Source organism: Bicyclus anynana, chromosome Z (genome assembly GCF_947172395.1).
Source record: "Bicyclus anynana chromosome Z, ilBicAnyn1.1, whole genome shotgun sequence".
In the NCBI taxonomy this organism is placed as follows: domain Eukaryota; kingdom Metazoa; phylum Arthropoda; class Insecta; order Lepidoptera; family Nymphalidae; genus Bicyclus; species Bicyclus anynana.
The window spans coordinates 18,567,244-18,585,370 of record NC_069110.1 but is presented as its reverse complement, the minus strand read 5'-3'; the positions used below and the strand labels follow the sequence as shown (position 1 = coordinate 18,585,370).

Sequence of the window (18,127 nt, the reverse complement as noted above, 5' to 3'; positions counted from 1 at the left end):
TCCGGAATCGGAGGCAGAGGTCATTCACTGGGTCAACTTACTTGCCGGGACATATATCTACTTTTAGAGTAAGCCGATTGCAAAGGTTGTAGGTATAGTTCGAGGTAAGCTGTTTATGGATAAACGCCAATTAATAAACGAAACTTGACCTCGGCTCTCAGGCACAATACAGTACCGGAAACGTACCGACACCGACTCCGCCGCTATGAGCCCGACACTTGATATTGGGCAATTCTGATTAATGAGGGAAATAGCTGCTTCGCTTCCGACTCTCATCTATACTTATAATAAATCTGTAGAGAGGTAAATTCTGTACATGAAATATATTCCCAAAATAACTATCAGCGGGTGATTAGTGATCGATACTGATGCCAAAAATGCAGTTAGTAAAATTTTTGTCTATCTGTCTGTCTGTGTGTTCGTTATAGAAACAAAAACTACTCGTCTGATTTTAACGAACCTTGTTCGTTCAGTGGATAGCGAATAGGACGGTTTCGAATCATGAGGTGTTTGTTGTGTCTAAGTCTCGGACCTAAGAAGCCTCCTGGATTGAAGGAATGAATGTTCTCATTGCAGAAGATTGCAAAACATATCTCACTAATAACAAATGTCATTTAATTGAAACTCGGTTTCAGTAAACCGAAGCTCAATATAAGCCAGTCTAACGCAGCCAATATAGCCGGTATCGGTTTTGATTTGCTGTCACCACGTTTGTATTTTATTTAGGACAGTTTTTAATTCATACTTAATCAAGTTTCGCAATTTTAATGTAGATTTTTATGATTAATTCAGATTTCACACCGACATCATCGACGTGAAAATGATGGGACTCATTCGATTACAAAGGAAAAGGCAATAAATATAAGATGTAGTGTACCTACGAATGAGAAGGTAGTGTAGCTCGTGGCAGTAGAATGATGTTGTAGGGTCGACTATTATAACTATCAGAAATATAGGACAATATTTTATAATATATCATTGTTTACATTACATATTTGGAAGTTGGGAACACTTTTTTTAGAGACTGCTCTTTACACAACGTCATCAGGCAATGTGTGCAAAGGTATGTGATGGGACAACGTATGAAAAGTAAACTATAAAAAAGGAGACCGACCATTTTTCATATATTGCTGCTGAACCCAAATTTGATGAATAAACCATTACAATTTTCAAATTAGTGTAATTTATTTCGAATAATAATATCAGTTTCAGACTGGTTTAATTTCAGTTTTATCGACAGTTACATAATATAGATATAGGCAACTTAAGAGTTGAATCCGTAGGCAATAGAGTTGAATCTTATTTTGTGTAATTTTGGTTTATAAAATAAAGGATTTTTGGTCCTGTAAGATGCTGGGCCCAAAATGGTTGGTTTCTTTAGATTCAGGACTGATCCAGAATATTTTGTTATCATAGACGCAACAACCCAAAGCGAAGTGGAAACGTTCGTACTTATTTATGATCGCGCATTGTTCATTGAGCGAGTTGATTGGCGATATTATGTGTCAGCGCTGCCGGAAACTCATTGATAGATTTAATACGGCTCAAAATAGTGGGTTCGATTCCGTGCGTAAACCGCCCCGCGTTTACGCCGTCCGGTCCGACGGGCCATTAAAACTCGAGCTATTTCCAGGCTGGATCCTTGAGAATCACTAGTTTTAGATTGTACGTCATGGATCCGAGAGCTTAGACGGTTTCAGTATCAGTATCATTGGCCCACTTTGGGGGCTTGCAGAGGCTGTAAACATCATATATAGGAAGGGGATTCGGGGCAGAGCAAAGCCGCTGAAACTGGTGCCCCCTCGCCGAGCAGCGATTATACCGAAGACTCGACACGCTTTCATTATTCTTTAGAAACTTTGGAACGATCGGTAGTTTGTGGTGAATACTATTTATAATATATATAAATGTGTCTCTGCGTGTGTGAAGTCTGCCAATCCGCATTGGGCCAGCGTGGTTGACTGTTGGCCTAAACCTTCTCATTCTGAGAGGAGACTCGAGCTCAGCAGTGAGCCGTATATGGGTTGATAACGACGACATAAATGTATAGGTAACTTGCTGATGCCCGTGACTTTGTCAGCGTGTATATAGACTTTGCTGTTCCCTGTTCACTTTCTACCCTGTTAAATATTTTGCAAACTGAAAATCAGTTACTTTAACTGTCTTATACATAAAAAATCTCTTTCACAGTCGCTCTGCCATCTGTTATCTTTATCATCTTTGTCCCTCATTTACCATTTACTCAGCAATTCATTGATTTATTTGAAAATATATTTTTTCATAACTTCATTATCCAATAACAAATCCATGTAGGGTGCAATTGGCGATACGCAAAGGCGTTAAAGAGCAGTGATAGCCCAGTGGATATGACCTTTGCCTCCGATTCCGGAGGGTGTGGGTTCGAATCCTGTCCGGGGCATGCACCTCCAACTTTTCAGTTGTGTGCATTTTAAGAAATTAAATATCACGTGTCTCAATCGGTGAAGGAAAAACATCGTGAGGAAACCTGCATACCAGAGAATTATCTTCATTCTCTGCGTGTGTGAAGTCTGCCAATCCGCATTGGGCCAGCGTGGACTATTGGCCTAACCCCTCTCATTCTGAGAGGAGACTCGAGCTCAGCAGTGAGCCGAATATGGGTTGATGACGACGAAAGGCGTTAACTGGAATCGTCTCAGGCGCATTGCTTGGCAGCTTCTCTTGGACATCTCGCGCCATCAACTTTTCACTCAGGAGAGTAAACAATGAAACATCAGCCATCAATGTATATGTATGTATCGATGGCCAGATTCCTACACTAAATATCGAAAATATGGTTTGGCGGTTTTACTATTGGATAATGTTGGTATGTTTTAATTTGTTCGATTGAAACGCGTTACTAATGTGCGTAATTCGGTACCGGTATTTGGTATTCAGTTCGCTCAATAATTTGTATTTTAGTAATGTAGCTCTGTTCATTCGAAAAATGCATCAGAATTGTTTACATGCAGTTGATGATTCACGCAAGCAGGCTCTGCTATCTTTTGTACCGAAGACACGAGGACACGTATATATGTAAATGAATTCCTATTTCTCACGGTCACACCACTTTAAATTGAGAACGTCTCAATCTTTGTCATTCATGTTTTTTTTTTCATCTCTGATGGTTAGCTTTCGGATGTGCGAGGAGCAGTGGAGCACGCTTGTGCGGAACACTGCAAGCACCGAGTAATGTGTGGCGGCGCCCGGCACGGTCCTCGCTGCGTGCGGAATGCTCGGAGCGATGTTTACTTTGCTGCATCCATGTACGGCGCTCGTGACATCACCCACAGACACCCGGCGGTTGTAATTGTGTACTTACTTACTGTGTGACAGACTGCGAAAACTGCAGTAATTAATATGTTCCTTTATTGAAGTTAAGTGTTTTTATATTTTTTGACGGCCTCCGTGGCGCAGTGGTATGCGCGGTGGATTTACAAGACGGAGGTCCTGGGTTCGATCCCCGGCTGGGCCGATTGAGATTTTCTTAATTGGTCTAGGTCTGGCTGGTGGGAGGCTTCCGCCGTGGCTAGTTACCACCCTACCGGCAAAGACGTACCGCCAAGCGATTTAGCGTTCCGGTACGATGCCTTGTAGTAACCGACAGGGGTGTGGATTTTCATCCTCCTCCTAACAAGTTAGCCCGCTTCCATCTTAGATTGCATCATCACTTACCATCAGGTAAGATTGTAGTCAAGGGCTAACTTGTAAAGAATAAAAAAAAATATATTTTTTCATCATACATTGGCAGAGGGCTGCACGGGACTGCGAGGGGTATCCGAGAGGTTCGGGCTCCGGACTAGTTCCACTTGGCACTAGCCCAATAGACGAGCGTGAGACTTCAGGCGGTACGGGTAGAAGCCGACGTCGGAAGCCTCTTTTCAAGCGAAATTTCGATAGTAATTGTTAATAGTCGTTGCGCACGCCTTCTTCTGTACTTTGACGCTGGGATTTTCGGAGGCAGAGGTCATATCCACTAGGCTGTCACGGCTCTCAGCAGAGGTCATATCCACTGGGCTAACATGGCTCACAATTTAATAATTTGAACGCCTACAGTTATTGGTAACAAACGCAGTGCGTCGCGCAATGTGCGGTGGCCCTTACTCAACATCTGAAGCTGACGGGAAGTCAATAGTCGGCTGTATGTGGTCCCTGTCTGGGGTGTCGAAAACATTAACATGTCGAGTTTTGGTTACAGTGGAAAATGAAACTTTCTAAACTTTTTAAAAAAGTGATGTAACGCGCAGGTTTCACGTCATTTACGCCGGTATATATTTACATCTGACGTGATAGCCCAGTGGATATGACCTCTGCCTCCGATTTCGGAGGGTGTGGGTTCGAATCCGGTCCAGGGCATGCACCTCCAACTTTTCAGTTGTGTGCATTTTAAGAAATTAAATATCACATGTCTCAAACGGTGAAGGAAAACATCGTGAGGAAACCTGCATATACCAGAGAATTTTCTTAATTCTCTGCGTGTGTCAAGTCTGAAAACCCCTCTCATTCTGAGAGGAGACTCGAGCTCAAAGGTGAGCCGAATATGGGTTGATAACGATATTTACAGTAGATATAACATGAATAGTTGAAAAAAACTCTAAAACGCTTGATACTCATATCTCATTTCAAATAGCTTGTCCACCATCTTGGACGTCCGCCATATTAGATTTAAGTCACGCGACTATTTTATTCGTACTTCTAACAGTAAACCCTTTCATTTGATATCCATGTCATGAGGATGGATTTCAAACAGTCAGTCCGCCATCTTGGGGAGGCTGCCCTGTTGGATTTGTAATGACGTTTCATAAAGTCATACATTGTCATCAGAACTCAGAGCGTGTGCAAAATTTCATTCTAATCGGAAAGTGGGTCAAATTAAGATTCCAAGATTTTCTTACATACGTAGTTACAAGTGAAGCTAATAAGCGTGTTAAAAAGGAAATGTCTTTGAGTTTATACTTGAATAAAAGCTTCGCAAAAGGTCACAAGTCGTAATTAGTTCTGGTTCACTTTACGATAGGCTATACTCGGAAGAAAATAGGCTTTAATTAGAGCAATGCCGGGAAATAGTATAGAATAACGTCTCCACTGTAGTTTGTAACCTTTCGATTATAGACACGAGAGTTTTAGATCAAGTTACTCAAGTTACGTGCTATTACATACTCTAGTTTATCTTAATGAGCCTTTCTCCTTAAAGTTCAAAGGTTTTAAAAAAAATCCGCAAGGGGAATCAAATATCAGAACCTCGGTAGTTATTTACAGTAGGTAAAAGGAAACATCTTTTAGTTTATATTTAAAATAAAAGCTTCGCATAAGGTCACAAGTATTCTCTAGTTTCAATTTGTACCTGATTAGTTCTGGTGCAACGATTGGTGGAATCTCCGAGTTTTAAAGATTTGTAAGTTTAGATTAAGAAGAGAGTTTTAAGATCATATTTCGTGCAATTACATACTGTAGTTCAAGATTTCTCAAAGTGGGGTACGCGAACCCCTAGGGGTTCGACATTCGACGGTAGAGGGTTCGCGACAAGATTTACGTAATGGTGGATTGATAACTGATACCAAGTGAGAATTAAGGTTAAAATTGTCCAAAATTACTCCTAACATTGAATCCATTTGCGACAAGAAACAAGCACACCTTATTATTACAAAGACATTTCTTTTGGTACTTTATGCTACCTTTTATTCAAATAAAAACCTTATTTAACAGTCAAATTGTTTTTTTTCTTTGGAGGGGGGGGGGGGGCTGGTTTATTAGTTTAGTAGGGGTTCGATGTCACTTGGAAATTTTAACAGGGGTTCGTGGAGCTGAAACTTAGAAAAACCCTGCTCTAGATGAGCCTTAATTTAAATCCTTTATTACTTAAAGGTTAAAGGTTTTAAAACATCCGCTAGGGGTACAACTCGACTTACGACCGTCATATTATAGTAAGCGACACTATTATCGTAAGTGTTAATTTTGTTACAAGTACCATTTTCAAACGGTATGATAAAGAGGTAAATTTAGTTTTATTAACGTTAACGAACCGATTACGTAACCGACAGCAACGTAACATCTTTAAGTACCAATAAGCGTAAAAAATAAGTGTTTGGCTGGTAGGAGGCTTCGGCCATGGCTAGTTACCACCCTACCGACAAAGACGTACCGCCAAGCGATTAGCGTTCCGGTAAGTATAATGTCGTGTAGAACCCGAAAGGGGTGTGGATTTTCATCCTCCTAACAACTTAGCCCGCTTCCATCTTAGATTGCATCATGACTTTCCATCAGGTGAGATAGTACTAAAGGGCTAATTTGTAAAGCAAAAATAGATAGATTTTACATATTTTTTAGAGCAAGCGACAAAAATTAATATGGGATTAAACTTTGTTTTGTCGTGGGAATATTTAAAAAGGACCCATAGACCGACATTGTCCCCGTTGCAGAATAAAGGCTGATACAGTATGTAATTTTAAAAAGCTTTTGGGGTAAAATCGTAATAAATAAACAAAAATACGTTTCTAAAATAAATTCAATATTTTCAAAGTTTTTATTAAACGCAAGATTATTGAAAAGTCGTATTATAGTGTTAGGGGGCGTTCATAAATTACGTGAGATGTTTTAGTGGGGGAGGGGGTCGAGTCAAATCTCATCTAATCTTACGTTGGAGGGAGGGGGGGTCTCGGCAAATATCACGTAATTTTTTTTCTGAATGAAACAAAAAAAATATATACTATTTTGGTCAATTTAATCCAGATTGTACATGCTTAAGATTTAATCTTAAGCGTAATCGTAATACGATTAAGATCATTTCCTAATTCGTTCTTAAAAAAATAATTTCATTTATACCTCGACGTTATACATTTACTGACTGTCCAATCACCATTCCTCATGAAAAAAAATGTAAAAAATATATATTTCGAAGTACAAAAAAAATGTATTTTAAATATATTAAAAATCTATAAAAAAATATATAAAATATGTATAGTAAATATTTTTAATAACTAATTTTTGGCGGGTTTTCATATATATTCACCAGCTAAGCAAGCACGTATGTGCAAAGTGCGGCCCTCACGGATTGTCACGTGACGAGCTAATGAGTTACTGTGCGCAAGTGCCAACGGCTTAGAGTGGGTAGATCAGAACGAAGTTGAAGGAGCAGATGATTTTACTGAAAATCATATGGACATGTTGGTTCCAATAGTCTCTCTTGAGACCACGCATGATTCTCCATGGACAGAATTAGAATAGATATTCTTTTTTAAACCACAGTACTTACGATTTAAGTATTCTATTGTTAATAAACCTGTATTATAAACTCACATACATAATATAATAAACACACACAACATATTATAATGATAGATAGTATTTATGGTAATTAAAGTACGCTCTGGCACGGCCTATGCTTTTTATTGTTTCGGTGGTGTAGGTCGTCTGCTTTGCGTTTGATTGAGCTATCTATTGTATAACTGGTTTTCTGGGTAATTATTTATAGTAATTAATATAAAATTAGCTTACTATTGTCGTTTACGCTAAAATCTACAATTGGCATTATTATCGTAATTGCAAACGCCTAAACGTAATCATAAAATAACCTGTCACTCGACCCAATTTATCTATTTACTAAAATGTCCAGTGCTTCAGTGTGTCGTACATTAATCGAGGTACGTAGCTTACGACATCGTATTATATTATAGTTTTCGTATTAAAGTTTATATTGGTATTAAATGCGTAGCGTGTTTTACAACAGCTTACACCGTAATCGATTTGACATCGACATTAATCGATTTCATCCTATGTATCGTCACCTACAAGTTAAATCGATTATTTGCGACATCAAATCGATTATTCGTTTTGCGATTGCTTTATCACTTATTGTGCGAAGTACAAAACATGTATAGTTGGAGGGAAATAGGAATATTGGTCATATTATTTAAAAAATATGGCTGATATAATAAACAAAATTATCGGCCCGCCTTGTGAAATTCGTTTTTTTCTTACCTCCGATCTCAAATAAGAAAAACTTAAAGCTTCAAGCTAAAACTTATTCTGTCTTTGTAAACCGTGTGAAAATCGCCCCATAATTTACAAACAACCGGAGAAAAAATAAAAGAACAAACAGGTATTATGAGATCTAGAGGATGGTTCAAAACTCCAAATCTCCTTTCCCATAAAATAGAGAAGCCTATAGGGAAGAAGGTCGTAATTAATTAAAACAAATGCATCACACTTGATATCGTCAATTCATCATTATCAACCCATATTCGGTTCTCGAGCTCGAGTCTCCTCTCAGAATGAGAGGGGTTAAGCCAATAGTCCACCACGCTGGCCCAACGCGGATTGGCAGACTTCACACACGTAAAGAATTAAGAAAATTCCCTTGTATGCAGGTTTCCTCACGATGTTTTTCCTTTACCGTTTGAGACATGTGATATTTAATTTCTTAAAATGCACACAACTGAAATATTGGAGGTGCATGCCCCAGATCGGATTCGAACCCACACCCTCCGGAGTCGGAGGCAGAGGTCATATCCACTGGACTATTACGGCTCTATCGTCAATTAATTACCGACAAATTTTTACTAAGCGTTCCGAAGAGGTACTATTTACGAATCGCCACGAATCGCTTTACGAAAAGAAATCGGATACTTACAATCGCCGTGTTTACGGTGGGCGACACGGGTGGCCGGGCGGCAAAGCATTGCGCCTTCGCGCCTTGTACTAAGACTCACGGCTTGCGTCGCCGGCTGTTCCGATAAAGTACGATAGCTTATACAAAGGGTAATTGTTCTTTTAGTCGATAACGCTCAACGCTGAAGGTTCTAGGAAGGTTTGTGAAGTAACTGCGGGTGTTAGATAACAACCGTGACGTCACCGCTTACGTGAACTCAGATGAAGTGCCGAAAGAGATCGTTGAAACTTAGTTCTTACAAATATAAAGTCCATACAAATATTATTAGATGTAAACTAACTTTGGATCGTCAATTTATAATGGCTCATAGTCTGAGCTCATACTACGAATACATATTAAAGAGTAAGACACTACACATTTAGGTGGAAAGTTCTCATCAATACAAATTAATCAAGCCCAAACAAAAGGTAACTGCTGTAAATCGTTGACGAGTTCCATCGTCTGTGTTTCGGCTCCATCATCAGACCAACTCCAGACCTTCATAAAATTGTAGTGGTTTAAAATACCTTATGGAAACACTAACAAACGCACTAGCCGTCTCTACGATTTTCGAAAGTTCCCCTCGATTTCTTCTGGATACCATCATCAGATCCGGACATGAAAAAAATGGGACCACCCTGAAAGTAAATCCTTCTAAACAAAAAAAGAATTTTCAAAATCGGTCCACAAATGACGGAAATATCGCTGAACATACATAAAAACATACATACAGGCGAACGTAGAACCTCCTCCTTTTTGGAAGTCAGTTAAAAATAATCTCCAAACGTAAACTCACGCGTCAATTATCTCACAAGGTCGATGACAAGGAACTTATTCGCAACTATAGTCTGGCAAGTTCGTTGATAACACTCCCATGATATGCGGGCGACATGGGGAAAGACTTCGCGGGTGTGAAATCGTGCGTGCGGGAAAGTAACGTGCATCAGTCGTGGTCTGTCTGTCCGTGGCACCATAGCTGCCGAACGGATGCAACGATTTCAATTTTAAGGTAACTTGTGCGCGAGTGTTCTTAGACAACATGTTTGATAAAAATCGGTTGAGCCGTTTAAAAGTTGGGGGGGGAGGGGTGAAAGTGGGGAAGAATAACCGTCTGCAAATATACTCGAGTAAGGTCTCAAATGAAAGAGGACATTGATGACTTTATCGAGAGTGTAATTAATAATTTCATGACCTTTGGCGGTTTTCAAAATTTTCAATTTTATTACTTGGGGCAAAAGTCTATATAGAAAGAAAGAAAGAAAGAAAAGTTTATTCAGAATACACATCGTACAAAGAAAAGAGAGAGAAAAAAACAATAAATTAAATACATTGCAACTAGCATGATGTGATCCTAAAAGGGTCACCACTCAGCATATTGCAGTGTCCGTAAGGATACTGTGCTGATCTTCCGTGGAGAAATTAAGGTGACGTTTATATATATACGGTGAGTTAATATGGTGAAGCAGCTCACTCTTGGCCTTTTTTATTACATCTCAATCTATAAGACAGCGCGCTTTGTCGGGCGGGTGCCTTGTTCCCATTGAGTGCGGACACTTGTTGCACACTAGCGTGAGTATTGCTCCACAGGTGGATTCAGACTGCCTTCCCATTCTGAGGTAAACGAGTAAACTGATAAAAATGAGGGTGTGGGTTCGAATCCGGTCCGGGGCATGCACTATCAACTTTTCTTCAAAACATCTTAATTATCTAGTGTGTGAAGTCTGCCAATTCGCATTGAACGGGCCAACGTGGTGGACTATTAGATTGGTAAATGTTACCTTACTCCTCTCATTCTGAGAAGAAACTCGAGCTAAACCGTGAGCCGAACCTAGTTTGTTAATGACGAAAGAGGGAGATCAGATCCTAAAGACAACCGTAAAGAACTTTGTTCTCGTCGATAATCGACGTTTTACTATTTAGCGTTAAAAATACAAAAGTATTATATTTCTTTTAGAATCGATAAAGACAGATTGATGAATTACATGCGAGAATTTCACCGTCATGGGAGTTTCTGTTGGCACTTGGCCTGAAAATGTTTGCTTCATTTACCCTATAAGAATTACTGGTAGGTATATTGCCATTTGCAAATGACGGAAATAAGTAAAAGTATGCTAATACTCATAAAGTGTATGCGTGAGTCGTCTCGCCATGATATGATGGTAGGCATGTACGAAAAGCCACAATACGAGAATACGGGGTGTCTATTGTTTACTTTGGTTTCTACCCTTAACATATTTATCTCTAATTCGAAGAAAAAATAGTCTATGGTCGAATCCGCGCCTCGCACACGAATGACGTCGGCTTGGTGACGAACCATCTGGTCTAAACGATCCTCGCCCAGCGAACATTATCGAAGAAGCGTGATGAGTTCTAAGCTCAGGATTTGAAGCGCAAGTCAGGAGACCGGTCAGACTAGTCGAACGTGAGGCAGAAAATAGAGCGAACGAAGTCACGGTAACACATCTCCACAGCCTTTAGGGCCCGAGGCCGATACGAGTAACTGAACACGCGGCAATTAGTCGCGACAGACGAGATCAGCCGCTCGAGGCTCCAACACCCACTTCGAGACTCGGAGATTTTCCTCGTAGCCGATTGACACAGATACCTTTGGAATCATTCATTGTTTAATTAGTACGTTTGTTAACTACTTATTATCGTTTACACATAGATCATCTGTCGTAAAGAAAACTTCTCTGCTAATAGCGTTATTTATTGTACTAATCTAAATGCTATTGTACCAGCAACACGGAAGTGCCTTATCTCGCGGCATGTCTCAGAATGCCGTGGTGCGGATGCCGCAAATCTTTACAATTATTCTTTTTATTCTCTATATGTTAGCCCTTGACTACAATCTCACCTGGTGACAATACAATCTAAGATAGAAGCGGGCTAACTTGTTACTAGTAGGATAAAAACCACACTCCTTTCGGTTTCTACATATTTTACCGGAACGCTAAATCGCTTGGCGCCACGGCCGAAGCCCCCCACCAGCCGTACCTGGAAGAATTAAGATAACCTCAATCGGCCCAGCCGGGGATCAAACCCAGGATCTCCGTCTTGTAAATCCACCGCCACCAGTGGTAAATTATACCACTGCGCCACGCCTGTCTTTATTTATTCCACGAGATAGCTTCCACGACAAAACTCGATGTTACGAAGAACGTGGAGGGACGCTCGGTCATCTAGTCATAGGACGTCATCGTGTCAGACGGCCGACCGATGAAGTGGGTAATAACCCTGCCTCCTGAGTCCTGCACGCAACGTGTGAGCCGTTTTCTCGGCCTCCTCGACAAGGTAAGTAGACACGGAGGACTCGCTCCGGGCTGAGGCCTTGGTCACCACGTTGATGAACTTCTCCTGTCGACCGACACATGTACTGGTAAGCGGTGACTGACCTGAATGTGTCCAGCTCACGGCGCATAGCCCCGGAGAGCTCATGCTGTGTGGCTCGTCCTTGGGCTTCAGCAGCTCGTGGGTGGACACCGCGTGGATGGACAGCTCCTGTCAAATTCAAATTATATTACCGATCGAAACATATACATATTTTGAAATTTAAGTAGGTAAGGACAAACAGACGCTTGCGACTTTTGCCGCGTATTATTTTTAAATGTTAGTGCGAATCATTTTATTATTGAAATGGAAAGAAGTCCGATTAATGATACCTATATATATAAAAATCAATGCCACTTTCCGTTGTAATTTAATAACTAAAGAACGGGCTATCCCTAACCTATCCAAGCTAAATGTTTATACTTCGTTCGGATTATTTAGTAGATGGTTAATGTGAAGTTTGCACAAATTCGATAGTGCGGTTCTTCAATTATCACATTTTTTACCCGACTGCAAGAAGGGTTATGTTTTTCGCGCGTATCTTGTATGTATGTATGTATGTATGTGTGTATGTATGTATGTAATATTCTTTATTACCTCATGTCTTCCAAACCGCTGGACGGATTTACGTAATTAAGATATCATTAGATTTGTCTTAATAACCCAAGTGTTCTTAGATAGGTGAAATTAAAAAAACAACAACAAGACGACTGTGAGACGCTATAGACTCGAGGTGAAAAATTTGTTTTTTTTTTTAACTTGCAACATGGGTATCAAAATCAAGGGCTTTTTGTGGGTAATTCAAAATGGTATATCATAGCCATGTTAAAAAAAACTATAATTATAAAAACGTTATTTATTAATTGTCTATACAAAATACGCGAGGCGGATGACTATAAAGTGCGAGGTTTATGAAGTGAAGTTATATAACACCTAAAATATACTAAACTAAATATATTGATTATAAAAATCGGACAAGTGCGAGTCAGATTCGCCCACCGAGGGTTCCGTAGATCTTTTTGAATATTTACTTAACCTCGGTTGGACGTAGCTGTATAAATTATCGTACTTTGTAACATGTAACCAACAAATAAATCCGAAATTCACCATCTATCGTTACTAAAAAGGTGTGAAATAAATCAGGACCTGTAAAAAAATGTAGACGAAAATCATTCTATTCAATATAATAGGTCCCGACTGTTTTCTAATTGCTTTCTACACTTCTGGACTGAGCTTGTTTTTTTTCTTTTCAGTTTTTGTATAATTTATGCAGTCGGGTTTTTTTATTTGTTTAATTAATTTATTTATTGTAACAAATGAATTCAATAAATGGCGGATCGCTTGGTTAATGTTTGCTGTGAAATTGAAACTTTTCAGAATTTTTCAAACCCCTAAGCCCGGTAGGGTAGGAGTAGTTTAGGGGTAGGGTAGGGTGGGGGTGAGGGTAGGGTAGGGATAACGAAGAAGTGACTTAAGTTAAAACGAAGCTTGACCGTTTCGCTTGTATTATTATAGACGGGAGATCGAAGTTGACAACTTTTCGAGCAACTAGGTCTTCTAGTTTGACTATACTTCTATGGCTGTTGTAATTATCGTCATAGTCAACACACGGCCCACGTCCATCTTGACGTCTTGAGGTCTTCCGAGCACTGAGGCTGAGCATACAGCATCCAGCAGTACCTCATCGACCCCCACTACGTCATCAAGCTACGCAATCTGCTGCTGCTTTAGAAACATCGCTTTCGGTAGATCGGAAGGGACTCGATATTTCTGAAGCCTCAGGCCGCGGTATTCAGACGTCCAGAGTACGAGGCGAACCACTCGTGGCGCGAGTTATGTCGGCGATTCGGACAGAAACGTCCTGTGAGATGGAACCGCTTGCGTGCGAGCCGCTGGTAAAGCTACCGAAGCTAGCGCTGAAGTAGCGGCAGTCGATTCCATATAGTACACACATCGATATGAAACAAATATCTGTAAAGATAGAATGTTTACCAAGAATCCATCGAGTATCGGGAAGCTGCACTCTGCAGCGGGCAGAGACCACCCGCTGCGTTGATGTGCAATACCTCCAACAGTAGACGCGCGGCGATTGAGAAATTGATGACGACTTAGCGTTGCTTACACAAAAGTAGCTGCGTCGACAGATATTATCGGAACACCTGCGATTTGAGAGTATAGATTGCACGCGGTTGTAATTTAATCCTACCGAAAATAAACAAAATGTACAATATCAGAGTCTCGAGCTTGCAGAAAAGCACTGAAGGTCAACACAATACTCTACGTGTGGTCGCCGGTCGCTGGTTGAAAGTCGCTGGTCGCGGGCGAGATCTTATACCTAAGCACGTCTACGCACGTGCAGTCGCCCAGCTTTATCTTCGACTCAGAGTTCTGTTACGCCGACCATTTAATTTTTGCCGCTCATAACCTAGTTTGCAATCATATTCATTTAATTTTATTTTGTCACTAAAACTGCAACTTTAAAATTTGTACGCTATAGTCTTAATTACATCAGTATTTTGTTAATTTTCATTATTTTTTTTAAGATACGTTTTGTCTGTGAACTCGCTACGTAAATTTGTAAATTATGATGGTTTTACTTCTTTCGGTACTGTGATAGCCCAGTGGATACGACCTCTGCCTCCGATTCCGGAGAGTGTGGGTTCGAATCCGATCCGGGGCATGCACTCCAACTTTTCAGTTGTGTGCATTTTAAGAAATTAAATATCACGTGTTTCAAACGGTGAAGGAAAACATCGTGAGGAAACCTGCATACCAGACCATTTTCTTAATTCTCTGCGTATGTGAAGTCTGCCAATCCGCATTGGCCAGCGTGGTGAACTATTGGCCTAACCCCTTTCATTTTGAGAGGAGACTCGAGCTCAGCAGTGAACCGAATATGGGTTGATAATGATGATGATGACTTCTTTCTGTAAGCAAAAATGTTTGGTCCAAATTTGCCGCCCTAGGCTCCACCCTCAGCCTTCTGGTAAATCCGCCACTGCCGGTTACAGTTTGAGTGATGATCGTCGCTCGGTATTATTATTCCTAGAAATTCTGATATGTTTGAATCGTCCAGTGCGACTGGGCGCGCCCCGCGGTCTCACTCGCATGTTATCTGACAGAAGTTACCGCCGGTGAACGTCAAAGTATACATCATTTCGTCAATATACCTTCTTGGACGCTATGGACTAGAGCAGCAGGGTTATAATTTATATCTGTGTACTATTCAAATAATGAGTCACCGCAACTTTTTACTTTCGTTTTTGTAATAATCTAACAAAGTTATTTGAACGTTTGAACGACATGACCTAGACTACTTCATATTATGTCATTTGGCACTGATTTTTTTTATTTTCATGATCGTCTAACAAAATAATTTATAATCTCAGAATACAGAAAACTCCAGGAAGTGTGATCGGGCATAGGAATGAAGCCGCTGTACTCTTTTTTGGGTATTTATTTATTTTTTGGGTACTGAGTATTGTGTTGTGTGACGTGTTATACAGTTACAATTTTTGGACAAAATTGCGTGCTTTGTTATGACGGCTGAATGCTTCTGGTGTTTTCTGTATTCTGAGTTTATAATATTATGGCTTTTTTATAAGATACAAGACGCGTGGGTGTCGCGGCGCATGCGCATCTCGGAAATGCTTTTCATTCCGAATTATTTAGTCATAGCGGGTATTGACAGAAGTTAATATTTAAAGCAGTAGTTTCTGCTTTTCTGTTGCACTCGTATTCAAAAAAAGCATATTATCCACTGACAAGTTGAACTGCAGCAAATTTGTATTCATCTGAAATTGTCGACAAATATTTATTTTCTTTATATAGATGCAAGAAAAATTGCCTGCCAGCGAACGCGACTGGCTCGAAATTTTTCGAAACGAGATTTTTTTCTGGAGTGTCAAGATGCAACGAATAAATATCGCGTGAATCGGAGAGAACGAATCGATCTCGCTCGGTTGTGGATGATTTTCGAATTTCATCTCTCTCTCGCTAACGGCCGGCCGAGAACGTGTATCAGCGGGTAATAGGTGCAGGACAGCTGTTGCGAACAAATCAGTTCGACGAGCGACTCTGTCTCAGCGATAACGCGCGGCGCGAGCGACGAGCGGCAGCGGGCGCGGTCGCGGGTGCGGATGGGAGCGCTCACACTGTTTCTACCGGTTGAACGGATTTTAGTGTATAATATATCTTTAGATTCGTGTTAATAACCCAAGTGTTTTAGATAGGTGCGGCTAAAATAAAATAAAATGACGACTGAGAGGCGCTATAGACACGTGGAGATTTTTTTTTTTTGGAATACTGCAATATGGGTAGGTATAAAATTCAAGGGCTTGTCATGAAAATTTTTAAATGGTACATCGTCGTCATATTAAGAAAACTGCAATTAGAAAAACGTTATTTATTAATTGTCTATACAAAATACGCGAGGCGGATGACTATAGGTGCGAGAAAGTTTGTGTAGTGAAGTTGTAACTTCATTTCACACGTGTAGAAAGCAATTACACTGTTTTCTAACTGCTTTTTACAATTCTGATTGTTTTTTTTACTTTTCAGTTTTTGAATTTTATGCAGAAGGGTTTTTTTAATTTCTTTAATTATTATTTTGATTCGTTCGTTTATGTTCCTTTATAAGTCCTGAAAATTACAATTTATGTTTTTGATGCGGAACTTCAAAATGTTGGTTATTCGAAATTTCTTAGATAGATAGATTTGTTTTGTAACGTCAGCGAGTATTTAGAAAAGATGTTTCAACTCAGTGTGCAAATTCGCATGTAGACGTGGTCCATTGATCGCACGATCTACTTACACTCGTATGTATAAACACTAAAGCGTTTGTGATTTTTGGAATACGATTAAAGGTTTGCGACATCTCGGAAGTTAGCTAAGTTGCGCAATGCGAAATTTCAAGTATCATCGGGAACGTAAGTATCAGGCAGCGGGCATCACCGTTCCGCCAATCCCAGCGCTCGTTGTCGCCTGTGCCTCGCGCGCACGTAGCACATCGCGGGTGAACTTGTTCATTCACGAGAGAAAGCGTCCCACGTATTCAAAAATAGACATCGTCGTATTTATCGGCTCCGCGACATTTGATTTAATATTCAAATTAGAAAAATATAGCGAGCACGTGTACGCGACAACTACGGCGGAGCAGGTCTCGCCCCGCCCGGCGCAGTGTGCGTCCTGTGTGTGTCCACTGTCCGCTGGGCCCGCTGTTCCAGACTAAAGTACATCTGTCGGCCACATCTCCTCCTCTGACATATTGACGGCCTCCGTGGCTCAGTGGTACTAGACGGAGGGCCTGGGTTCGACCCCCGGCTGGGCCGATTCAGGTCCATGTCTGGCTGGTGGGAGGCCTCGGTCAACGTCACGTCAGTTGACTATTTGTAAAAACACGCTTTTAGCACGCACTAAAAATTATAAATATTGGATTTAAGTCACGTGACATTTTTTTCGTATTCCTTTGATATCCATATCATATCATTTCAAACAGCCAGTCCGCCATCTTGGGGAGGCCACCATATTGAATTTGTAATGACGTTTCTTAGCTAGTCATGTATTGTCATCAGAACTCTGAGCGTGTGCAAAATTTCATCCTAATCGAACACGGGAAGTGTACACCGTAAAATAAATTATAAACGGTATTTATAATTTATTTTACGGTGACATATAAGAAATTAGTGAAATCTATTTCCATTCCAAATTTCAGCCAAATCGCTTCAGTAGCCGCAGCGTAAAGAAGCTTTGTGCAAAGCCGGAGCGGACCGCTATGTTTTTAAATACCTACAACGTTCACAGTTTTTCTGTAGTGTATTTAGTATCAGCACAGATATCTACTGTGGTATCAGCATTGCACCCGTGTGGAGCCGGGCGGGTCGCTAGTTATACATATAAACCTTCTTCTTCAATCACTATAACTATTAAATCAAAATTCTTAGCGTAGTTTTGAAAATTTTAGCATACATAGGAATTTATAGGGATATAGAATTTAATAGAATAGAATCTCTTTATTTGTCCACACATAAATAAAAATAAACAAACAGAACATACACTACATACATCTGGTCGTGGACAAAAAGGTATCCACCTCAGCACGATGCCACAGCGAGCTGTAGCGCTGGTTTTCAG

The 18,127-nt window shown here is 40.3% G+C and overlaps 1 protein-coding gene across 1 annotated transcript in view; it reads right to left on the bottom strand.

The window, feature by feature from the left end:
• The window catches only part of LOC112045723 (protein fork head-like), a 62,423-nt gene that overhangs the window by 22,149 nt on the left and 22,147 nt on the right, over window positions 1–18,127 (bottom strand). The window contains exon 3 of the mRNA XM_052890833.1: window positions 11,902–12,166. Within this exon, the coding sequence (XP_052746793.1) occupies window positions 11,902–12,166 (265 nt within the window). The remainder of the gene's footprint in view (window positions 1–11,901; window positions 12,167–18,127) is intronic.